Genomic DNA, 23,971 nt, shown 5'->3' on the forward strand with positions numbered 1-23,971 from the left:
TTGTCTGCCCCTGCTTTTCCGGTGCAGGAACGGTCCCCAACGGCCGCGGCGTGGGGCGGATCCTGGTGGGGCCGTTGGCAGCCAGGCCGCAGCATGGGGCCGTGCGTGGTGCTGCGGGCGGTGCTGCTGGTGGTGCTGTGTGAGTCTGCCCACAGTAACCCATGGGCCCCCAGCGTGCCTGGGGCTGCAGCTGGTAATGCCTCGCACGGCTCTTTCCCTCTTTCTCTCTCTCTCCAGGTTCACGAGCACTGTCTCAAATCACAGTCCCGCTGCAACTGCCCCCAAACACAACGGGAGAGTCGGTACTTGAGCACCCCTCTTATTTCCTACATATGTGTGTAGGCGTGAGTGGGTGTACATGCAGGAGGCTGTGCTCTGCTGGCTGCAGAGTGGTGATGGGGTGGTGAGTGCTGGCAGCTGTAACTGCAGCCACAGGGGCTCAGCCTGCCCCGTGAGGAGCATTTGCTTCTTGATCTCCTGCAGTTGTCCTCAGCGCTTGCAGCCTGCCCTCTGAGCTTGCTTTTCTGCGGTCGCTGTTCCTAATTCTTCCTTTCTCTGCTCTTCTGCACACACAAGGGCACGCTGTCCTACGTCCTCGCGATAGAGGGGAGGCCGTACACCATTCACCTGCAGCAGCAGTAAGTGCCCTGGTGCTGCCCCGTCTGAGCACTGCTGGCTTGTGCGCTCCCACCGGAGGCTCCTCTGGCACGGGACGGTACCGGTCACCTGCAGAGGACGCGTGTTTGTGTGCCACGCATCCAAATGCTGTGAGGGGTTGGAGCAGGGTTGGAGGGATGCTTGTGCCCGTGACCGCTGGTGGCAGCGGGTTTTGGATGTGCAAGGAGCCCCGGCACCATCGGTGTGGCAGTGCCTGCTGCAGGACCCAGCGCGAGCTTGAGAAGCTCTGTGTAAGAGATGCTAGTTTTAGTATTTGACTTCATGCTTTTCTTTTGCAGTCTATTTATACCTGATGATTTTAGGATTTATATGTCTAATGAGATGGCGTCCTTTAAAACTGATTTGACTCATATCAAGGCAAGTTTGGGCTGTTTTTTTTCTTTTAACCTGAAGTATTGCAGAGCTGCTGTTCAGTGCGTGCAGTTAAGCTGTCTGGGTGACCAGTTCTTGGGACTTTAGGGCTTCCTTTGCTTTGCTGTGGTTTAGGGCGACTGCTTCTACCGCGGGTACATCGAGGGCGTCCCTGGCTCGGCGGTGACTCTCAGCACCTGCTCCGGGCTCAGGTACCGGGGCTGCCTGCGCCTGCCGGTGCCCGCGGCTCCCCACCCTCCCCGTCCCCTGCCGGGAGCCGGGGTTCCCAGCGGTGCCGTGCCCCTCGCAGGGGCTTGCTGCAGTTTGAGAACGCCAGCTACGGGATCGAGCCACTGGTTAATTCACCCATCTTCGAGCACTTCGTTCACCAAATGAGCAACGAGAACACTGCAGGCTTCCTCTTCGCAAAGAGCCGCGCCGAGAGCGGGGCCCAGCTGGCAGCGCAGGAGATGGTGCTGAAGATCGTGTACGGTGAAGTGAGCTGCCGCCGGTCTCCTGGCCGTGCTCACGTCTGCTCGGTTTGGGTGGGAGCTGTTCCTGCAGGCAGCTTTGCCCCACGTGCGGTCTGGATGGGCAGCGATGGGTGGGGGATTTTAGGAGGGCAAGGGCTTCATGGAGCTGTCGCATGGATCGTCACTGTCCTGGTGCCTAACGAGAGGCATGGCCAAGTTAGAACGGCTTCTTTGAAAAGTGAGGAGTGGTTAAAGTTAGAGCGGCTGCTTACCTTGTGCTAAATACGAAGACAGCATCCACGTAATGCTGTTGAGCAGACACTTTGTAGTATAGCAAATTTCAGGAATAAGATCGATGGAATGTAAACATAAACAGCTTCACAATATTTTCTTTTTTAGCCAGCATTATCTGCAGTACGGTCTCCTAAGTACTTTGAGGTGTATGCAGTTTTGGACAAGGCTTTGGTAAGTCAGTGCCAGCCATCTTCTCCTTGTATTTGCTTGACTACTACAAATGTAAGAATGGTGCTGTTTCCAACTTTTATGCATTTTTGGTTTTCCCTTTATAAAGGTGTTTGTACTGTGGATTTTACAGGAAAGAATGATTGAAAATTGGTAGCTCACATTTACGTGACTGGATGCTGGGAATCCTTTCCACCTTATCCTGCTTTGCTGTGATAAACGACTTGTCCATTCTTACGCCCTTGTGTTGTTTTCCAGTACAATTATATGGGCTCAGACAAGAAAGTTGCAACATGGAAGATAATCCAGATTTTCAATTTAGTCAACAATGTAAGTTTTGAAACCTGGTTTGTATCGTAATAGAATGATGAGGGGCTGATTTTAGAAACAGCCACCTATTTCCTAGTTGCTTTTGGTTTGGGGAGGAGGCTTTGTAACTGCAGTTCCAGCCTTGGCTCGTGATGCTTGGCATTGCGATGCCAGGCACAGCCTGGCAGGAGCCGCCAGCTTCTCTGCCTCCTGGGCCAGACGTGATAAAAGGTTGGTGAAGAGTTTAACCCCAGTGGGTGAATACAAAGGCTTTGCTTTTTCTTCCCCTCCACACTGTCCAACAAGCACACTTTTAAGAAGTGTCCTTGGGCTGATTTGTGCGTATGATGATAAGCTACTTAACAGAAAAACTGAAACATTTTTACCAAGTTATTAGGCTTTGTTCATGTGCCTCTTGGGACATTGTTTTATTTTTGAGTTTAGTTCATTCTATTTTGCCATACAGATGTCATTCCATGGCTGCCAACCAACAGCTACTGTCCATCTTTTCCTGTCTCATTTGTTGCATGTACAGACATAATTGTGCTCTGAAAAAAGGTGTGTGAGCAGCCATCTCACCTGTCACATTTTCAGATATTTAACCCTCTGAACGTGACCGTTGTTCTGTCCTCCCTGGAGTTCTGGATAGAGGAGAATAAAATCTCGACAGCAGGGGAAGCCGATGAACTTCTGCAGAGATTTTTGGAGCGGCAGCAGCCATACCTCGCTCTGCGGTCGTATGACATCGCCTGCCTCTTTGTGTAAGGCTAGAATTCCCCCAGGGACTGGCGGTGCGGGGCAGAGCTCAGCCAGCCCTGCCATGCGGGGGGCACTGGGGGGACCACGGGGCTGGGGGCTGCGACCTGCGGCCGGAGAGAGCTCCTGTGTTTCAGGTACCGGGACCAAGCTTCCTTCGCGGGTGCGACCATTCCAGGCAAGGCGTGCCAGAGGGATGCCGCGGGTGCGGTGGCCGTGGTACGAGGCCTGCGGCTGGGACCAGGCCGGGTGCTGCAGCCCTGGGGTGGCGCCGGGGCCGGGTGCCTGCAGGGCAGCGCCGCACCCAGCTCCTGGCTCTGCCCTCCCAGTACCAGCGCAGCGTGACCCTGGAGTCGTTCTCTGTCCTCCTGGCCCAGATGCTGGCCCGCAGCTTGGGCATGAGCTACGACAACAACAGGAGCTGCCACTGCCCCGGGCACATCTGCGTGATGAACTCGGAGGCGCTGTGAGTTCCTCGCGGCCTTCACCCGACAGAGGCGCAGGGCGTTCTCAAACCGAATGGTGGTGGATGCGTTGACACCTACACAAACGGGGATAATCCTTCATTTTAGACATGTCGGTGGGGCAAAAGCCTTTAGCAGCTGCAGCGTTGAAGACTTTGAGAGCTTCCTCAAGCTGGACACAGGGGACTGCCTGTTCGACAGGCCGCGCCTGGCCGGGCTCTCCTACCGGCAAGCGGCCGCCTGCGGCAACGGCGTGGTGGAGCGCGGTGAGCAGTGCGACTGCGGCTCCGAGGCGGTGAGCGCTGCAGCAGCTGTGGTAAATGTGGGATTTTGTGCTGTTTGTCCATTCGGAGCAGTGAGATGTGGAGACACAGGGCGCAGCTGAAGTAGGAGCCAGCCCAAGGACTTGGGTCTGCTGTTTGCTCCTGTGCTGGCATCGATCCGACAGCAGCTTTGCCCACTCTCTCGTGTTATCCATTTTATGGATAAGCAGGAAGGGGAGGACCTTGGACAGTGAAAAGCTGAGAGGGAACAAAAGTGCAGAATAATGTGGCTTTGTGATGTGTTCTCAGGCATGCTTGAAGGATAAATGCTGTACTAACAAGTGTCGGTTTAAGCCAGGAGTGAAATGTTCCTCTGGACTGTGCTGTGATGGATGTCAGGTAAGTCATGTTCTTGCGGTCATCACAAGGCCGTCGTAATTTTTGGAGAAATATTATGTTCCCATGCTTACGGATGAGGACAAACTCCTCTGCTGTGCAATTGCAGCAGTTCCTGGGGTGGAGCTTTCCAGCTCAGCTCCCTAAAATCCCAAGGAAGGAAATTACTGGGGGAAGGTTGTCATGGGATGGGATGGGATGGGATGGGATGGGATGGGATGGGATGGGATGGGATGGGATGGGATGGGATGGGATGGGATGGGATGGGATGGGATGGGATGGGATGGGATGGGATGGGATGGGGGAGACACATGGTTAACCTGAGTGCCCAGCAGTGGTCCTAGCACTGGGGAGCTGTTGTAGAGGGTCCCGGGGGCCCGAGAGGGACCCCTGCCAGTGGGTGCCTGAGCATTTGTGAGAGAGGAATTGTGAGAAAGGAACAATTTCTGCCTCTCTCTCCAGTTTAAAGCAAAGAACTCGCTGTGCCGCCCTCCTGCCGACGTACAGTGCGATCTGGCCGAGTACTGCGATGGGTCCTCCGCGTCCTGCCCCCCCGATCTCTACGTGCAGGATGGGCACAACTGCGAGCACGGCACCGGGTACTGCTACAAGGGACGCTGCCAGTCTGCTGACCTGCAGTGCCGGAGGCTCTACGGGACAGGTAGTGGGGCGGCTCTGCTCTCACTGGCACTGCTGCCCTGCTTGAGAAGGCAGCTATGGTGCTAGCAAAGTTGGTTTGTGTCCTTGCCCTCTAAAACACCAAACTCAGGTGGGTTTCATTATGGCTTTTTGTAGCCTGGTTTCTGTGGAGGTGAGGTTTCGTGGTTAGTTGTTAGACTCCGGTCTGATATTTGGTGAGAACTTCATCAGCGAGCCAATTTTCTATTGGCCCATGACATGCTTCTCAGGACTAATTAGAGAAAAAAACAAAACATTTTCTCTAAATAATGTACAGCATCCACGTTCTGCTGTGTGCAAGATGAAAATTTGTAGGTACCATAACATGTCATTTCATGTTTCTTTAGCACTAATATTGATTATAAATTAAACTTGTAGGTTCAAAAAGTGCTCCTGTGGCGTGTTATGAGGAAGTCAATAGTCAGCGAGACAGATTTGGACACTGTGGGTTCCACTCCCGACATGGCTATAGGGCCTGCGCGTGGAGGTAGGTTGCAAAGGAGGGGCAGCTGTTCCCCTAAAAATGAGTATTTAATTTGGACTGTACAGAAGAGGACAGTATCAAGATTCCAGCTGACAGTGAGATTTGTGAAGCAATAAATAGTTATGTGTGTTTTCTCTTCATTGGTAACGGAGCATCTTTCCTCGTATCACAGATCATCTCTTGGGCTTTGCCAGCCCTACTTATTTTTTCTTACCATGCAGCACTCCGTACTTCTGTTGTGTGGTTTAATGGTGCTGTTGTTTCACTGTTTAGCATGTGTATGTGATACACACACACATTCCGTGCAAATCAATTTTACAGGAATCTCAGATGTGGAAAGTTAATCTGCACGTATCCGTATAGCACTCCCTTTGCAACTGATGCTGCTGCTGTCCTTTACGTCCAAGTGCGAGAGCATTTATGTATATCTTTGGATTACTTGAATATACCAGTGAGGCTGGATCCTCTTATGATTCCGTCAGGTACAAAGTGTGGCTCTGGAAAGGTAAGAAAACACTTTATAGTCAACTAAGACGTCAGATAGGAATTTTAAACATTAACAGTTTTAGGAATACTCGCTCCTGTGCAGCATAGTGTAAACACTGCAAATATACACTGGCATCACATTAAGTTTCTGGTGTGGTATAAGCATTGAACATAACCCTAAAGTAGTAAACGTAGCTTTTCAAAAGCACAGGGTTGTTTTTTCTAAGGAAGCGTATTTTGAATCCCATGTGGGACACGAGGCCAATGAGCTGAGGACTGATGGTAAAGCACTGAACTGGAATGGCCGTGTGTTTTTCTAGGTGTGCATAAACAACACTTGCCACCCCCATTCCGTCCTTGGATCTGACTGCAACAGCGAGGTGGAATGCCACGGCCACGGAGTAAGTAGCAGCAGCACTGCTCCGAGTGCTGCGGGTGTTTGGTCCTAAAGGTTTGCTGGGACTCGCGTGGGACCTGCCTGCAGACACATTTTAGGCTGATCCAATTGAAATCCCGGCCCTGTCAGCCGGTACCGCAAGTAAAACCACTTCAACGTACTGCTCCTAAAACCAACTCCGAAATGAGGAGGACAGGTTTTATTCACCGAGAGGGAAAACTGGGAGGTTTGGAGGGGGGGCAGCGATGCTGAAGGATGCAGCACGGGCGGGCGGCCGCGCTCGGGGCTCTGCCTTGTGTCGTGCTGCCCGCCCCGACGGGGCTTCCCCGCCGGGTTGCTCCTCGCCCGAGCTGCGGGGGGGGCTGCCCGGCCTGACGGCGGGCCGGGGGCTCTCCCCCCTCCCCAGGTGTGCACCAACCAGCGGCGCTGCCACTGCCACCCCGGCTGGAAGCCGCCCGACTGCCGCCAGAGGGGCTCCGCGCTGGGCGTCAGCGCCGACGGCGGCCCGGGGCCGGCGGAGCGCGGTGAGTCCCGCGGCCGGGCCCGGCGCCACGGCGGCTCCGCGGCCCCTCCGCCACCGCATCCGCGCTCCCTTCTCCCCCCGGCAGGACCCCCGGCGCTGCGGGACGCGGCTCGGACCTGGCCGCTGCTCCCCGCCTGCCTCCTGCCGCCCGCGCTGGCCGCGGCCGCGCTGCTGCTGCTGCTCCGCCGGGAGGCGCGGGGGCGGCGCGGGGTGCGGGGGGGGCAATAAACGAACCTTTACAAACCAGAAACGGCCTCGGCAGCGGCTGCGCCTCTCTGCGGGGCCGTTACCGGGCGGGGGGCGCCATGGGGCTGCGCCTGGCGCTGCTGGCCGCGATGCTGGCGGCGAGCCGTGAGTGGGGCCGGGGCTGTCCGGTGGGGCTGGGGCCGTCCGGTGGGGCTGGGGCCGTCCGGTGGGGCCGGGGCCGCCCCAGTGCTGCCCGGGGCTGCAGCCGTCTCGGGCCGGCCGGGAATGGTCCCTCCCGGCGTCGTGGTGGGGATGCTCAGGGGTGGTGGTGGTCCCCGGGGAGGGCCGGGGGCTCGTCTGCTGGGCTCTTCTCACCAAACGCTGAATCCGGCTTCTGGGGGTTTGGGGACTTCACCTGCTCCGGGTAACCCCCTCCTCGCTGGCACGGGGGTCCTGGGTTTTGCCGACGTGCCAGGCACGTGAAGGGGCACAACATGGGCGGCTGTGCGTGGAGCGCAGCACACAGAGGAGCAAGAGCACTGTGGAGCCTGCTGAAGTGGACGCTCACTGTACGGCAGCCAGCGGTGTTCGACTGGGCTCCCCGAGCCCCATTTCTGTTCCTGATGCAAGTTGGGTTGGGTTGGTTGAACTGGGGCTCGCTCTCATGCTCCCATCATACCGTAGTTACATTCCTGGGCTGCAGCAGGGCTGGGGTCCAGCACTGGTGTGTGCACATCCATTTGTTTTTTTTTTCTATGGAAGTGTCCAGAAAAAGCAGGGCTGGTATCCCTCTCCATGCCAGCCTACGGTTTGTAAAAGTGCCTCTCACACGTGCTCACAACTCCAGCTGTGGCTGCCAGGCACAACTGTGGTGGCATTCATCTGTGATTATAACTGAAAAACAAATTGTTTCTCTAGGCTCACAAATACCTTTGCACGTCACAGTTCCTCAGAGGTTACCCTCAAAAACAGCTGGAGAGACGGTACTGACACAGTTAAACTATTTAATGTTTGTGCATGTGTGTGCGAGTGGATATACTGGTGCAGGAATACAGAGTGTAACAGTCCTGGCGTGGCTGCTGCTGGGACAGTTTTGGGAAATGATGCTCTGTCTGCCCTGAAGGGTGTGTGTGTTGGGGGGTGTGGGGGGGTGACCAGATCTGCTGAGCTCCTGCAGTTGTCCTCAGCGCTTGCAGCCTGCCCTCTGAGCTTGCTTTTCTGCGGTCGCTGTTCCTAATTCTTCCTTTCTCTGCTCTTCTGCACACACAAGGGCACGCTGTCCTACGTCCTCGCGATAGAAGGGAGGCCGTACACCATTCACCTGCAACAGCAGTAAGTGCCCTGGTGCTGCCCCGTCTGAGCACTGCTGGCTTGTGCGCTCCCACCGGAGGCTCCTCTGGCACGGGACGGTACCAGTCACCTGCAGAGGAGCATGTTTGTGTGGCATGCACGCAAGTGCTGTGAGGGGCTGGAGCAGGGCTGGAGGGATGCTTGTGCCCGTGACCGCTGGTGGCAGCGGGTTTTGGATGTGCAAGGAGCCCCGGCACCATCGGTGTGGCAGTGCCTGCTGCAGGACCCAGCGCGAGCTTGAGAAGCTCCAAGTGAATACTCCTCAGAGTATTTTCAGAGGATTTTGCTGTATTTATGTTCTAGGTTCTTTTTACCTGATGATTTCAGGATTTACACATACAATGAGAAGGGATCTTTGTACTATGATTCACCCCAGATCAAGGTAGTGCTTTGTTCTTGCATTGGATGAATTGTGGGGCAGCCTTGCTCTTTAGTATATGGGGAGATGTCACCCCTTACACAGAGGAGTGATGCTTCCCTCCTTTCCCCTGTCCTTCAGCAGAGCTGGGTGGGACAGGGCCGTGCTTTGTCATACGAATGCCCTGTCCTCACACTGGGATAGTGTGTAGAGACTGGAGATTGTTTGCAGATACTTGAACCAAAGTGAGATTGAACAAAATCTTCATAGTGCTGTTGCCTGACAGAGCTGCCCCTGTGGTTCCCTTTGCTTCCCTTTGCTTTGCTGTGGTTTAGGGCGACTGCTTCTACCGCGGGTACATCGAGGGCGTCCCCGGCTCGGCGGTGACTCTCAGCACCTGCTCCGGGCTCAGGTACCGGGGCCGCCTGCGCTGCCGTGCCGGTGCCCGCGGCTCCCCACCCTCCCCGTCCCCTGCCGGCAGCCGGGGTTCCCAGCGGTGCCGTGCCCCTCGCAGGGGCTTGCTGCAGTTTGAGAACGCCAGCTACGGGATCGAGCCACTGGTTAATTCACCCGCCTTCGAGCACTTCATTTATCACATGAGCAACGAGAGCATGGCAGATTTCCTCTTCGCAAAGAGCCGCGCTGAGAGCGGGGCCCGGCCAGCAGTGCAGGAGGTCTCCTACAAAGCGCACACAACGCTGGAAGTGAGTGCTCTGATGGTGGCACTGATGGCAGCATCAGTTCTGGTGTCTCTTGGTCCATCAAAGAAATTAGCTTTTCTTACATATCATGACTCAAATGGAGAAATTAATTAACAACGGTGAACTTTTTTTTTTCTCTTTTCCAGTTACTGTCAAAGCACCACAGAGAGTTGGCACTCCATTTAATTTTGGAAAGGAATTTGGTAGGTTTGCACCAGTCAGTTCCTGTTCCGTATTTATTTCCTTGGCTCTGGATAGAGCTGCTGCAGAGCTTTTCCATGGTCTTTCATGTGGTCCTGCATGGCTTTGTGTGGGCTGTAGCTTGTGGCTGTGGTGAAAGGCCGTGATAACTCCACGTGCTTCAGCACGTCAGTAATCTAGGTACAACCTCATGTCGTATTTCAGTACAACTACCTGGGTGCAGACAAATACGTTGTGACGCAGAAGATAGTTCAGATCATCAGCTCTCTCAGCAGTGTAAGTTTGAACTGTTCTTTAAATACTGCAATAGAAATTTTGGGCTTTAATTTCAGCCTACTAACAGCTAGGTAGGTATTGGTAGGATTTGTCTAATTTTTGAGAAGATAATAATTAATTAAATGTGCTTTCTGAATACTGAATCTCATCTTTTTAGCTACTGATTTTTTAGTTTAGCCTGTCAGAAGCTCCAAGTTTCCCTAGGTCTTGTCTAGACGGGGTTAGGAGCTGTGGCAAGTAAGGTTTTATCCTTTGCTGTCCTCTACAAACACATGCTCTAACTCAGTGCTTCTCTCAAATAAATCAGTAGCTATGCCTAACATCACCTCGATACCATACTGTCCTCTAATAGTTCCACTGAGGGGTGATCATGCATGTGTGCATGTGTCAGAAGCCACCACTGCTTTTTTCCCTGTGTCTGTCATAGGGGACTGTTTTTTGTTAGATCCTGCTTAATAAACACTTTTCTCTTCTCTTTTGGACACATTGCTATTTCTATTTTTTTTTTTTTTTTTAATTCTCTGTACATTTCATTATACACATACACAACAGTAGATCAGTTGCCAACTGCTCCTGTCTATTTTCCTTAGGCAATGTGGCTACTAATAAGAATAAAAATTTACACAGGGCATGAAATGAAACACACGTGAGTAGCCATTTCCCGTTTACTTTCCAGATGTTCAGTTCTCTTAACATAACCATTACCCTGTCCTCCATGGAGGTCTGGATGGACAAGAATAAAATTCAGACAGGGTTGAATGGAGAAGAAGTGTTGATGCAGCTGCTGGAGTGGAAGATGACCAGCGCTGCTCTGCGGCCCTACGAAGTGCCCTATCTACTGCTGTAAGGATAGACGGTTGTTATTATTTCAGAGTAGACAGTAATGACCTGTAAAATTCATGAACTCTAGACTTTACTAGGGCTGAGATGCCTCTTGTGGAAGCGAGGTGGGGATGCAGTGAGGACCAAACAAAAGCTCCCCGCTGCCCTGCGTGGCCTGGGGGCTTTGACCCGGAGCCGCTGAGGCTCGGAGGCCGGAGAGAGCTCCTGTGTTTCAGGTACCGGGACCGAGCTTCCTACGTGGGTGCGACCATTCCAGACAAGGCATGCCAGAGGGATGCTGCGGGTGCGGTGGCCGTGGTACGAGGCCTGCGGCCGGGACCGAGCTGGCACCGTGGCCCTGGGGTGGCGCCGGGGCCGGGTGCCTGCGGGGCAGCGCCGCACCCAGCTCCTGGCTCTGTCCCCCCAGTACCAGCGCAGTGTGACCCTGGAGTCGTTCTCCGTCCTCCTGGCCCAGATGCTGGCCCGCAGCTTGGGCATGAGCTACGACAACAACAGGAGCTGCCGCTGCCCTGGGCACATCTGCGTGATGAACTCGGAGGCGCTGTGAGTTCCTCGCGGCCTTCGTGGCCTTCACCTGCCAGAGGCGCAGGGCGTTGTGAGGAGGATGCCACGGCGTGCCTCGGGCGTGGGTGCCCTCCTGTCACAGGGTAACACAGAGATCTCTGCTGTTCTTGCTCTGGGAAAGGAAAAAAAGCATAAATAGCGATTCGATGGTTACATCGGAAAGCAAATCTTTTCTTTCGAAAAGCAAGATGTTTCTGAATGCTTCTCATCCTTACTGATAGCACATGTTAAAGTCAGGTTTGCCAATGAGATGAAAGACCCCTGGGGGCTGCTTGTCCTGCCTCGTGCTCACCCACGAGCAAGTTCTCAAACTGAACAGAGATGTTAAGAAATGGAACGGCGGTGGATGTGTTGGCACGCACACAAGTAGGGATAATCCTTTGTTTTAGACGTGTCAGTGGGGCAAAGTCCTTTAGCAGCTGCAGCTTTGAAGACTTTGAGAACTTCCTCAAGCACAATCCAGAGTGCCCTTACATCAGGGTTGCCCGGAGGAGCCCGCTCTCCAGAGTGGCCGTCTGCGGCAACGGCGTGATGGAGCACGGCGAGCAGTGCGACTGCGGCTCCGTGGTGGTGAGCGCGGGGCAGCGGGGGGCTGGGGTGTCCCCTGCCCTCAGGAACGGTCCCAGACACGGGCTGGAGGTGGTCCAGGGGTTCATAATGCAGCTCTGTGGCCATGCACAGAGATGCAGCTGTCCCCTTCCCTTGGGGCCCCTGAGGCGTGCTGTTTGTTAGGGGGATGGGGGCCAGGGCAGGCAGGTGAGGAGATGTGAAGCAGGGAAGGGTTCACGGTGTGCTTGCAGGCATGTGCGGTGGACAAATGCTGCACTTCCCAGTGCAAGCTCAAACCGGGCGTGAAGTGTTCCTCAGGACGGTGCTGTGAAAATTGCCAGGTAAGGCACGTTCATAATTATCAGCAGTTAAGGCTATTTTTGAGGTCTGGAGACGTAGTATTTACTGTAGTAGGACTATAAGCCAGCTTACTGTTTTTGCTGATGGTCACCTCCAAAAAACTTAACAATATTGGTGCCGCCTTTTGTCTTTAGCAAGATGAGCATTTTCCCTAGCATGCAATGTATGGACAAGATAGCATCCAGGGGATGGGGATGGGGCATGGGGGACCTGAGTGCCCAGCAGCAATCCTGGCACTGGGGGCCTGTTGTAGAGGGTCCATGCACTGATGGGTGCCTGAGGATGGAGAGAGGAACAATTTCTGCCTCTCTCTCCAGTTTAAAGCAAAGAACTCGCTGTGCCGCCCTCCCGCCGACGTGCAGTGCGATCTGGCCGAGTACTGCAACGGGTCCTCCGCGTCCTGCCCCCCCGATTTCTACGTGCAGGATGGGCACGACTGCGAGCACGGCACCGGGTACTGCTACAAGGGACGCTGCCAGTCTGCTGACCTGCAGTGCCGGAGGCTCTACGGGACAGGTAGCGGGACGGCTCTGCTCTCGCTGGCACGGGCTGGGAATGCCTGTGCAGACTCAAATGCGTAGTGCTGGGCTTCCTGCACTTGTGGTGAGGGGAAAGGAACGGGCCATGGGAAGGTGATGGTTTACGTGAGGATTTCAGGCTGAATGTTGGCACAGCCATACATCTAGGCAGAGAACAAGCCACAGAAATACCCAGATTTTGTGGACGGTCTCTGAGACTTTACCAGCAATTCCACTGTCTGCGAGGTCTGTCCTGCAACTCGAACGTGGGCAGATAGTGATATAGCCACTTTTTACTCCATCAGATACAAGAACTGATAAATGTTAAAGCCAACACAGGTATTCTAATCTGTATTACCCTCAGTTATAATCAGTATTATTTCCAAACTTCCAGGTGCCAAAAATGCTCCTTTGGCTTGTTATGAAGAAGTCAACAGCCAGCAGGATAGGTTTGGACACTGTGGTAATCACCCGAAGGATGGGTACCAGCCCTGCTCTTGGCTGTAGGTTTCAAGGGAGAGGGAAGTGTTTAACTAAGAACACGTGTTTAATTTGTGCCCCCTTTTACTGTTGATGCAAAGCATAAAAATCTGTCAGAAGCTTCTTCAGTAGGGTTTTCTCCTGCATGGCTGCCTTTTCTTCCACTGTTGGCTCTAGCTGTTCTTAAAAGAGATGGTGATGCCGGGCAGGTCTTGTCCTGATGGATAAGGGGCACGTAGGGGTGAGCAGAGCACTCTGTGGTGGGCATGACAAATGCTTACCCGTGGCATAACCCGAGGTGTGGGGGGGGACGGGAGACTGCAGGGGGTTGAGAAGCAACTTCATCGACTATCCAGCAGTACAAGCAGTCGGTGAGCTTGGGTGCTTATTTCATTTAAATCTCCCTCCCTGAATTGTGCACCTCAGTGCCTCCAGCATTGTGGTCAACCAGATGCTGTGTCCACTCTTCTAATTTACTGTGCTAATGATTTTTTTAGGAATCTGGGATGTGGAAAGCTAGTATGCACATACCCGAGTCGTATTCCCTTCACAAAAGTTAAGGGTGCCATCATTTATGCTCAAGTGCAAGAACATCTGTGTGTGTCTTTTGATTTTATGCGTGGACCAACAGTGCAAGATCCTCTCATGGTTAAAGATGGTACAAAATGTGGTCCTAGAAAGGTAAGAAATATTTTGAGAGCATGGAAATGACATACAATTATCACAACTGCAACAGTTTTAGAACTGCAACTGGTTGCAACTTTGCAGTATAATTTAGAGGTGGTTTGTACTTACATTTTTGGTAATTGATTTACTGATCATTGTTTGAACCTAAGAATCTTTTTTAGAGTAATGGCTAGCATGACGAAGAGTGATGGGAAAGTATCCAGCAGAATTTTTTTCTTTCTGGACTTCCAGGTGTGTGTGAATGGCACGTGCCAGCCACATTCCGTCCTGAAGTATGACTGCAATGTGAAGACTAAATGCTCTGGGCATGGAGTAAGTAACGGTGCTGTTAGGGTGGTCTTGTCATGTTGGCTGATATTGCTGAAGAAGAGAGAGGATCTTCTCATGTGCCTACAGTGGCTTGCTTGGGACTTGGCTAAACCTGTGATTTGGGCTAACACTCATTCTCCAAAATTGTTATGCAGCAACTGTGGGAGAAATTAAGTGAGAATAACTTATGTACTTTCCCTTCCAAGACCAAATATAAATGAGATGAGGGGATGTGGAGTACTTGCTTGTCTAGATTAGCAGAAAACTGGAAAAGGGGTAACTAAAGAGGATTTAACTGCACGTAATTGAAATAGTGTTGGAAACGACCAGTGTATTTGTGCGAGGTAAGAGGCAGCCTGGGGAGCAGTGGAGCAGGACATGGAGGAAGCCCAGTCAGGGGTGTCCAGCAGCAGTGCCAAGTGGCACTGGTGTCTGGCTGTGACCCCAGCACGGGGCTTGCACTGGTCTGCGTGTGGGAAGGAGTGGGTATGAAAACGGTGCTATTGAAAGCTTCGCAGTGCTCCTTAGTACAAGTTCTTACAGGTGGGGAATGTTTTCTTCCCACCCTGATGTTTGCAGGTCTGCAATAACAGAAGGAACTGCCACTGCAGCCCGGGCTGGTACCCGCCCCAGTGCAGGATTCGGGGACCTTCGATAGGCGGCAGCATCAACAGCGGGCAGCAGCTGTGGGGCCGTGACGGTGAGTCCTGCGTGGCAGCTCCGGGTGTCCAGTGGTTTTACCGGGGGCAGTGGCTGCCCCCATGGTCCCAGAAACAGCCTCGGTCTTGTGACAGAGCAGACACCCTTGGCATCGCCTGGCCCTTACCCGGAGGTGTGCCTGTGGTTCTCTCCCTAGATGCTGTCACAAAAAGCTTTCCTAAGGGCACGCTGAAAAGTTGGCTGCTGCTGCTCCTCTGCATCATCGTCCCCATCCTTGTTGGCTGCATCATCCTGATTAAGAAGTGGACCCAGCTGATGAGGCGCTGTGCGAGGAACGCATCGCAAAGTGATGGGTAAGTTAATGGTGGTTGGTTACTGCGAGTCCCCCGTTCTGGGTGGGGGAGATAGGCAGGGGGTTGTGGCAGCGAGGGGTTTGGGGACGCATTCTGTCCAGGTGTGAAGGAGAGTGGGTGGGAGAGAGCCTGGGCATGTGGGGAGCAGGGGGAAGCAGCGCTGGGTCAGGACACAGAGCAATTGTCCTCCACCCATCCCTCGAAGCACTTGCACGCCTCCCAGAGGGGTGCAGGCATGCTCCTCAGGGGTTACTTGTGCAAGCAGTGACACGTTCCCGACTGGACCTCGCTCTCCCAAAACACCGGGCCCTCTGGCAGGGCTCACACGTGCATGCGGGGAGCGGGTGGGCGCGCCTTTCGGGGAAACGTGCCCCGGGGGGCCCGCGGGGCGCAGCCAGCAGCGGGTGCCCGGCGCCCTCACGCCCGCCCCGCGCCCCCAGGTCGGAGGCCAGCAGCCAGCGCAGCTGGGAGAGGTGAGAGCGAGCCCCGCGCCCTGCGGGCGGTGCGGAGCCCAGCGGGGCCGGGGCTGAGCCGCCCCCCTGCGCTCCCCGCAGCACCACCACCGAGGACAGCGTCTGCGAAGCGGAGCCGGAGCCGGAGCCGGGGCCGGGGCCGGGGCCGGAGCGTCCGTCGGAGCGGGGGCCGTGACGGGGCGGGCAATAAAGGCGCTGGGTGCAGCCGCGAGTCCGCGCCTCTCTCGGGGCCGTTGGCGGCGGCCGTTGGCGGCGGCGATGCGGGCGCTGGTGGTGCTGGTGGTGGTACTGGTGGTACTGGTGGTGCTGGTGGTGGCGCTGGGGCTGCCGGCGCGGGGCCTCGGCCCCGGGGGAGCGGTGCCCGGGCAGCCCCGGTCCCCGGCGCAGCGCCGCCGCCAAGCCCCGCAGCGCGCCCGTGCCTACAGCATCCCCATCGCGGGCACCCCCCGCACCGTGCGCCTGCGGCAGCAGTGAGTGGGGGCACGGCCGCGGGGCGCTGCGGGGCACCGAGCGGGGACCCCAGGGCTCCGTCTGTGCTCTGTGCGCAGAGTGTTCTTGCCAGAGGATCTCCGGATTTATACGGACGGCCGAGGGGGGCTGGCGAAATCCGAGCTGGCGCGTGTGGAGGTACGATATGCCCTGCGTGCCGCGCGATTTTGGGAGCAGTGCTTGCTGCTGAGGTACACCTGAAGAAGCGTGCGGTGAGGTTTCCTTCTGCAGGGATGCTCTGTAGACCTTTTGCTCGCCTCGGGCACTGATCTGCTCCGGGCAGCCCTGGTGAGGGTGTGCATCAGCTCACACCCTGCTGCAGCCATCACGAGTTCCCAGGGACGGTGAGGAGCTGATGAAGGGACGAAGACCGAGCAGTGGTCAGTGCAGGTGTCTGCTCCCAGGGGAGCCCGCAGTGCCGTGCTGCTCCCACGTGCTCTGCGTGCTCCCACCGGGAGCCCGTCCTCTGCAGGGACAGGGACCATGGCACAGGTAGCAGCAAGGTCTGGCGCCTTGCACGCTGCCACACACTCCAGGTCTCGAGGGAGGAGGCACCACACCGCAGACACGGCTTTACTCCTTCCAGCGTGACTGCTTCTACGAAGGCTACGTGGAGGGTTTCCCGGTGTCGCTCGTGGCACTTAGCACCTGCTCTGGACTGAGGTAAGCCTCGGGCTGCCTTTGCCCTGCGGCACAGCCACTAGCAAGAGCACCAGGCTCTGTTGGTACCAGTGGTGCTGGGCTGCTGGAGGAGCCATTCCTGCCGCTCGTGCCTTTGCCTTGCAGTGGGGTCCTGCAGCTCGCAAATACCAGCTATGGGATCAGGCCTTTGGAGGCTGCAGCTGGGTATCAGCACCTCGTTTATCAAATGCGTAATGAAAATGTAGAGACACCATTTGTAGAAAACAGCTCCCTTGCCTGGGCTGCAGAGGTGTCACCAGAGCCGTGGGAAGGAGCAGCAGTGAGTATGCCTCGAGGCCGTGGGGTTTTGGTGCAGTCGTAGCAGTAGGCCCTGGAAATCTTTAGGTGAAGGGTGCCTCAGTTTGTGCAGTAGCATTTGTTCCTGTGTGCATTTGGTACATCCAATGCTAAAGGACTTCGTGACTCACCGGAGCTAAGGACAAGGTCAGCAGGGGGGTCTGATGGCAGCGCGGGCTCAGCCTGGGTGAGTGGGATGGGGTTTCCTTGCAGCTGCAAGGAGTTCTGCAAACTTCTGTTGCTGTGAATACAGCCCGAATCTGTGGCTGATGTTATTGTGTTGTGGATTATGGAAGGAATGCTTTCCTAGAAGTTTGGTACTGTTTGTCCTACAGCTCCAAATCGTTGTGGATCCCATTAACTGACTGTGGAACTAAATGTCTCTTCTGCAAGTTGATACAAATTGCAGAGGCTAGTCTCTCTGGGTAATTTTTTGGGGGTATTTTTGTTGCTGTTTAGTTTGCTGTGGTTTGGTTTGGGTTTATATTTCCTTAAGGGCAAGGAAGCTGTCCACAGATCCCCACGATATCTGGAAATGCATGTAGTTTTGGACAAAGCTCTGGTGAGTCTTTGCATCCTCTCCATCATAAATTGTTTTCTCTGTGAAAAAACTCTGCAACAATTTCAGAACTTCACAGAACATCAAGGGAAGCATGCATGGGGCTTGACAGTCCCCATGAAATGGAAACTAACTCCCTTGGGCATGGATAATAATATGTTATGGCAGGAGCTGCAGTGAGCCCTGGGGAGCTAGTCCTGCTGCCTCACACAGTGCACTCAGATGCTCCTGTGTCTGTTGTCTTTCAGTATGACTACATGGGAGCAGACAAGGATGCAGTGACAGCCAAGATAGTCCAGCTTTTCAGCTACGTGAACAGTGTGAGTTGCTTTTGGTTGTTTGTGGCAAATGTGTTGCAGTGGTAAGGAAAAGCAAGCGAGGAACTGTTGAGCAGCTGGGCTCTGGACCAGCCGTGGTGTCTGTCTGCTTCCAGATGTTTTCACGCCTCAATCTGACGATAGCGCTCTCTTCACTGGAGCTTTGGACAGAAAAGAACAAAATTCCTACCATGGGAGATGCTGAGGAGTTGCTGCAGAGATTTTTGCAGTGGAAAAACATACATCGTGTTCTGCGGCTCCAGGACATAACATTCTTATTCGTGTAAGAAGGGGCTGGCTGTGATAGCTGGCACGGGGATGAGAGGAGTAGGACGGTGTCAATACAGAGGCATGAGCATACACATGAGCAGCATGTGTAGGGCTCAGTCTGCGCTGTTCCTCAGCTACAGGGAGCAGTCCCCTTCCACGGGGGCATCTTCTGCGAAGAAGCTGTGTCTCAAGAACCACGCTGGAGGGGTTGCCTTGGTATGCAGCCTGTCTGTTTGTACCCCTAGCCTCCCGTGTGTTGGCACGGTGCTGAGCTGTGCCTCCAGGTGAGCCCATGCCTACCCAAAGGGCGAGGAACGCCGGCAGCACTCCGTAGGGCACGGAGCCCCTGGGGGTGATGGAGCAGGGACCCCAGGGCTGTCAGTGCCTCGCAGCCCACCGGAGCCCCAGAGCAGAGCGTGAGTTTGCTGCAAGGACAGCGCTCTGAGGTCTGCCCGTGTTGCCCTCGCAGTACCGAAGCACTATGACGCTGGAGGCATTCTCAGTCGTCGTGGCCCAGCTGCTGGGGCTCAGCTTAGGGATGGTGTACGACGACCCCGGGAGCTGTCACTGCGCGGGAGCTGCCTGCATAATGCAGCCCAGTGCGGTGTAAGGCTCCCTGTCCTTGCAGCATGCCCGGGGTTTGCAGGGTGAAGCCCCAAGCGCTCTGTCCGTGCCACCCATGTGGGCGCCAGCCTTGTCCTCTGGCTTACAGGCACTCGGCTGGCACCAAAGCCTTCAGCAGCTGCAGCATAAGAGACTTCCAGCGTTTTCTTGCCACTGGAGAAGGGCAGTGCCTGTTGAACAGGCCAACGATGGACGTGTCGTATAAAGCTCCCGTGTGTGGCAACAAAGTGGTGGAGCCAGGAGAGGCTTGTGACTGCGGGTCGGCAGAGGTTAGTTGTGAGCCTCGGTACAGTAGGAAAGAGCCACGTCCCGTGCCCCCAGGGGGAGAGCTCTCCAAAGAGGGGTGTGAATCTCATGCCTCATCAGGAGGCTGCAGACAGCCACTGCTGAGGGGAAGCCCGAGCTCTCTGCTGAGCTCCTGTACCCACAGGAGGGGTGTGAGCTCTCCTGACTGCCTGTGCTGGTGCCTCCAGGAGTGCCGGCGCGATCTGTGTTGTACCGTGGGGTGCAAAAGGAGGAAAGGAGTGCAGTGCCTGTCGGGCCCGTGCTGCTGGAAGTGCAAGGTAAGCTGTGCAGCAGCAGTGGGAACACTCAGGAATAGCCTTTACATGTGCAGGGCATGTGCAATGGGACTTGGTGGGGACAAGTGGCTGCATTTCCAGCTGCAAGTACTGGCTGCTCTGCTGTGAGGGGTCGGAGAGCACAGGTGAGTGAAGTGAGCTGTGTGACGTGGTGGGGCCGGTGAAGTGCTTTTGTGTCAAGAAGGTGTTTTAAGGAGCAGGTACCATGCCTTCTCCTGAAGTACCGAGATGAAGGATATGCCAACTGTACGGACATATGTTAATGTTGCGGGGGTAAACCTGGTTTGTGGAGACCTTTGAAATTGTGTGGGTAGATTTTTCCCAATCCTGATCTAAACTGTAAAGCCAATATTTGCTTTGCCCTAAGAGGAGATCTGTTCTGTTGTCTGTGAGTGCATGTGCTATGCAAAGCTCCTCTTGTTCTGCCTCTTCCCACTAGTTTGCAAAAAGCGGCACATTGTGTAGAACCAGCTCCGAGGATGAGTGTGAGCTGAAGGAATATTGCAACGGCACCTCTGGGGAGTGCACGGCCAACCAGTGGGTGATGGACGGGCATCCCTGCAGCAGGAACACCGCCTTCTGCTACAGAGGAGCTTGCCAGACAGCTGACAAGCAGTGTCAGGACATCTTCGGCAAAGGTAAGGGCTGCAGGGGGGCTGTTTGTTGTGCGTGAAATGTAAGGCTGTGGACAAGAATCAACAAAACAGGAAACCCTGGCAGCCCAGCCTGTGTGCAGGCAAAAACAGGCAGCAAGAGTGGAAGAAAACGTGTGTTGGGAGGTCTCTTGACTTCAGCCTTGTAGCACAGAGCTGACGGGCAGGCTGTGGTGGGGCTGGGTGGCAGCTGCAGCACTGCACAGCAGCAGCAGGCTGTTGGGAGCATGGTGAGGTGAGCGCTATGTTCAGGCTCCTGCACGGCCATGGCACCCAGTGCCTGTGAGAGCCAGCAGCCCTCAGCATCATCGGGTGGCCCCGGCAGTGATGTCCAGCCCTGAGGTGGAGAGAGAGGCCTTTTGCCAGTCTGTGAGTGATGCTATGTGTTTGCAGGCGCCAAAAATGGACCCTTGGCCTGCTACGAGGAAATTAATGGCCAAAGGGACAGAATGGGACACTGCGGCTCCAACCACAGCGGGTACCAGAGCTGTGCATGGAAGTAAGTGCTGTAGGAACCCCAGGGGCCCCTGTCTAGGTCCATGGCAGCAGGGAGCCCGGCTGCACTGCAGGGCAGGACGGGAGCACACGGATGCGTCGCCCTTGGCACCGGGGAGGAGCGCGCTGTGCCAGGGTGCATGGGCTGCCAGGCAGATGAGAGAAGGGCACGTGGCAGATGTAAGCATGCCGTGTCCGTGTGCTGCAAATCGGCTGTTTGGGATCTGTTCTCCAAGCCCTCGGTGCAACCGATGGAGAGGAACAGAAGGGTGAAGGTGTCTTGTGTGAAGTCCTCTGCTCTCCGTGCCTTTGCAGGGATCTCCAGTGCGGGAAGCTCATCTGCGAGTATCCAGGTAACGTGCCTTTCACCAAGGAGAAGGCTGCGGTGATCTACACGCGGGTGCAGAACACGCTGTGCATCACGCTGGACTACATGAGGCCTCCCGCAGCGAGGGACCCAATGCTGGTGAAGGATGGCACTGTCTGTGGTGACCACAAGGTGACGTGCCGTGGCTCTTAGGAAAGGAGGACCTGCAGGAAGTGTTTCTGCAGTAGTGGTGTCAGAGACTCACGGGCAGTCAGTGGCTTTTCCAGTGGTTGCATCCTGAAGGGGTTGGGGATGGGATTGTGCGAACCCCATCGCACGGGGTCAGGCTGGAAACCCATGTCTGTCCCGAGCAGGAGATGGGTGTTACTGCCTGCTGAGTGCTGTCTGCTGACCCCTACATTTGTGTTTTAGATCTGCATGAATCAGAAGTGTGTGTCTGCTGCTGTCTTGAAGTATGATTGTGACATAAAGAAAAAATGCAACAATCATGGGGTAAGTTACAGTGCCGCACGTCCTTGTTTTTTTTGGACCATCCCGCTCTCCCAAGATGCGGCTTGCAAAAGCAAGGAAATGTGTTCGTGATCTTTTGTAGCCAACAGAAATCATTTCTCTCCCTCTCTGTCGCACAGGTGTGCAATAACAAAGGGACTTGCCATTGCCACGCTGGCTGGAAGCCACCGAACTGCCAGGAGAAAGCAGGGAAGCAGGAAGGGAGCAAAGACAGCCTGCTCAGCGCCGGTGAGCAGCGAGGGCAGCGACCCTCTGGGCTGTGGGAAAGGAGAAAAGAAATAGGGCAGGAGTTGGAGTAGAATAACAGAATTATGGGCTGTTGAGGTGGGAAGGGACCTCTGCAGGTCTTCTCCAGCATCCTTGCTCAAGCAGGGCCACCTAGGCCCACTCGCCCAGGCCCAGGATGCTGCCGTTCCCTTTCTGGCTGTGGCTCACACGGGGGGAGCCTTGCTGTCCCGAGAAGTGCGCTGCTGTGGGCTGAAGGAGGTTGTTCCCTGTGCCTAGATGAAGTAGGCCTGCAGAACAAGGACCCGCTGAAGATGTGGCTGCTTCTCACCTTCTGCCTCTTTGTGCCCGTCCTCATTGGGGTCATCCTCTTGGTGGTGAAGAGAAAGGAGCTGAGGCAGTGTCTCTACACAGAGCAGCTGGAAATAGAAGAGTAAGTCTGCTCCCCTCGCCTCGGGCTCAGATGCAGTTGTAGGTGACAGTAAAGGGAGAGCCTGGACCTGCACCCTTGCCATGCGGTGTGCACGAGGGGGGGAGAGGAAAGGGGAGGCAGCGCTGTTGGGCTTGGTGACTGGGGGCAACTCCCTGCTCCCACCCTAGGTTTGAAGATAAAGAAAGCACTGAGGAGGAGGGGAGCGTGTTGGATGCGCAGCAAAATAGCTGGAGAGGACTTTAAAAGTAAGTCGTTGCCAAAGTCACCCAAGTTTTGTGCCGATGTTGTAAACAGTCTGCATGTGGTGGCACAGCTGGCAGTGGAAACCAGAGAACAGGAGCAGTCTGTGTGCCTCTGCACCAGCACGTAGGGGGTGTTAGGGGGAGCGTCAGGGCAAGGGCACTGCAGGTGGCCCAGGCATCACTGTGGAGGGCAGGCAGCAGGTTCCCGGCTGCTGGCAGTTCCTGCAGCACATCGGCACCCAGGCACCAACAGACGTGGCCAGGGAGGTCGCAGGAGCTGGAGAGGGCAGTCACGAGGCGGCAGCCGGTCAAATGTCCTTGGGACGTGGCTGCGGGTGACAGCCAGGAGGTGACGAACTCCTGTGTGACGGAGCGGAGAGGCTTGGAGGCGCTCCCTGGGATGGGAGCGGGTGCACGGTGGGGCAGCTGCTGCAGCTCATGGCGAGTCTCAGGGTGGTGCTGTGCCACACACGGGGGGCAGGCAGGGTCTGGGGGGCCGTGGTCACTGCGTGAGGGGCTGGCGGGGACTAACGGGCATCCCTGTTGTGTGCTTGGCAGCTGCCTGCAGGGCTCTGGACTTTGGGGAGCACTGGAAGCAAGGTGCAGCAGCGCAGCACACAGAGACGTTTGTGGTCCCAGGTTTGGGATGTAACCCACAACAGCCACATGGCCCCCCAGGGGCTGTGTGCGGGGGGTGTTGAAGCCTGTCTGAGGGATGCTAAGTCTGTAGTTTGTGTTTTTTTTGTGTGTTGTTCAATAAAAGGTGTTTCTGATGCCTGAGTCCTGTGATCCCTGCGGAGCAACGCCTTGCCAGGAGGGCCAGGGAGGGCGAGGGGACTGCGCCTTTCAGAGGCTGCCCAGAGGGGGGCTCTGAGTGCTGTGTGTGTGCAGCTGTGCTTCGCCCAGGGAGGAACAACGACGAGCAGGCCTGGAGAGCAGACGCTGCTGTTGCTGCAGCCCTTTTCGCTGTGCTGCAATGGCACCGGCACCTGCGGGATGGAGGGAGGGGAGGGGGGGACTGATCTGCAGGGGGACAAAGGCAGCACCACACTGAAATGTGATTTTCAGCAGCCTCCTCTGCAGGGTCTCGTTTGGCCTACTTTCATCCATCTCCGGCCAGACAGTGGCACAAGCCACCTGATGGGCAGGGAGTTTTGGTGCTGTGCAGGACAGTTAGGTCAGAAACCCTCAGACCCTCATCACAAGGACGTCTAATCCCCCTCTGTCAGCTCTGACTCCCCTGGGGCTGGGTGTGTGCAGCCCTGGGGAGAGCACGGGGAGCCCACAGTGCAGGCACAATTAAAGCCATCATTAGAATCTTGTGCTTTGTTTGGCAATGGGAATTTAATGACAACCTCAGCTCACGCTCAGTCATTAGGGAGTTAGCTGGAAATGCAGATGAATCCTCAGCTGACATGCAATGTGGATTAGGGAGTTTTACTCCCTGCCACACAGCACTTACTTTGTGGCAGCAGCTTCAGTTGTGGCTCCCATTAATTTATTTTGGCTGCACTGGGCATATTATTAGCACATAAATCAGCAGCACCTTATTCAAGCACGGGGCTCGGGATGCAGTTGATGCCTGATGGAGCATACATCGCTCCTGCGGGGACAAGGCTCTCGGAGCCCCTGCTCGGGGGGGTCACCAGCCGGGTGCAGACCCTGCCGTGAGCCATGGG

At 55.4% G+C, this 23,971-nt stretch overlaps 2 protein-coding genes across 2 annotated transcripts; both read left to right on the top strand.

The window, feature by feature from the left end:
- Positions 1–93: 93 nt before the first annotated feature.
- On the top strand, positions 94–15,763 carry LOC311424407 (uncharacterized protein; the record flags this gene model as incomplete). The annotated part of the gene is made up of 37 exons (XM_084499506.1): positions 94–139; positions 238–302; positions 1,165–1,241; positions 1,340–1,526; positions 1,902–1,967; positions 2,223–2,294; positions 2,832–3,034; positions 3,167–3,248; positions 3,359–3,495; positions 3,602–3,809; positions 4,066–4,155; positions 4,615–4,813; positions 5,209–5,317; positions 5,636–5,819; positions 6,121–6,201; positions 6,604–6,930; positions 7,382–7,475; positions 7,591–7,889; positions 8,177–8,238; positions 8,560–8,638; positions 8,950–9,026; positions 9,129–9,318; positions 9,462–9,518; positions 9,721–9,792; positions 10,469–10,635; positions 10,851–10,932; positions 11,042–11,178; positions 11,589–11,769; positions 12,000–12,089; positions 12,426–12,624; positions 13,021–13,129; positions 13,604–13,787; positions 14,025–14,105; positions 14,682–14,802; positions 14,959–15,115; positions 15,556–15,588; positions 15,670–15,763. 37 exons carry the CDS (start codon positions 94–96, stop codon positions 15,761–15,763), a joined length of 4,698 nt encoding a protein of 1,565 aa, XP_084355632.1.
- An 83-nt stretch (positions 15,764–15,846) lies between these two features.
- On the top strand, positions 15,847–23,065 carry LOC311424409 (disintegrin and metalloproteinase domain-containing protein 32-like; the record flags this gene model as incomplete). The annotated part of the gene is made up of 19 exons (XM_084499549.1): positions 15,847–16,058; positions 16,137–16,215; positions 16,664–16,740; positions 16,864–17,038; positions 17,552–17,617; positions 17,863–17,934; positions 18,048–18,214; positions 18,336–18,417; positions 18,671–18,807; positions 18,914–19,094; positions 19,299–19,388; positions 19,846–20,044; positions 20,453–20,558; positions 20,870–21,053; positions 21,294–21,374; positions 21,512–21,620; positions 21,897–22,050; positions 22,218–22,295; positions 22,851–23,065. 18 exons carry the CDS (start codon positions 15,847–15,849, stop codon positions 22,291–22,293), a joined length of 2,247 nt encoding a protein of 748 aa, XP_084355675.1. The 3' UTR covers positions 22,294–22,295; positions 22,851–23,065.
- Positions 23,066–23,971: the final 906 nt, after the last annotated feature.

Source organism: Aythya ferina (genome assembly GCF_964211825.1).
Source record: "Aythya ferina genome assembly, chromosome: 27".
NCBI lineage: Eukaryota > Metazoa > Chordata > Aves > Anseriformes > Anatidae > Aythya > Aythya ferina.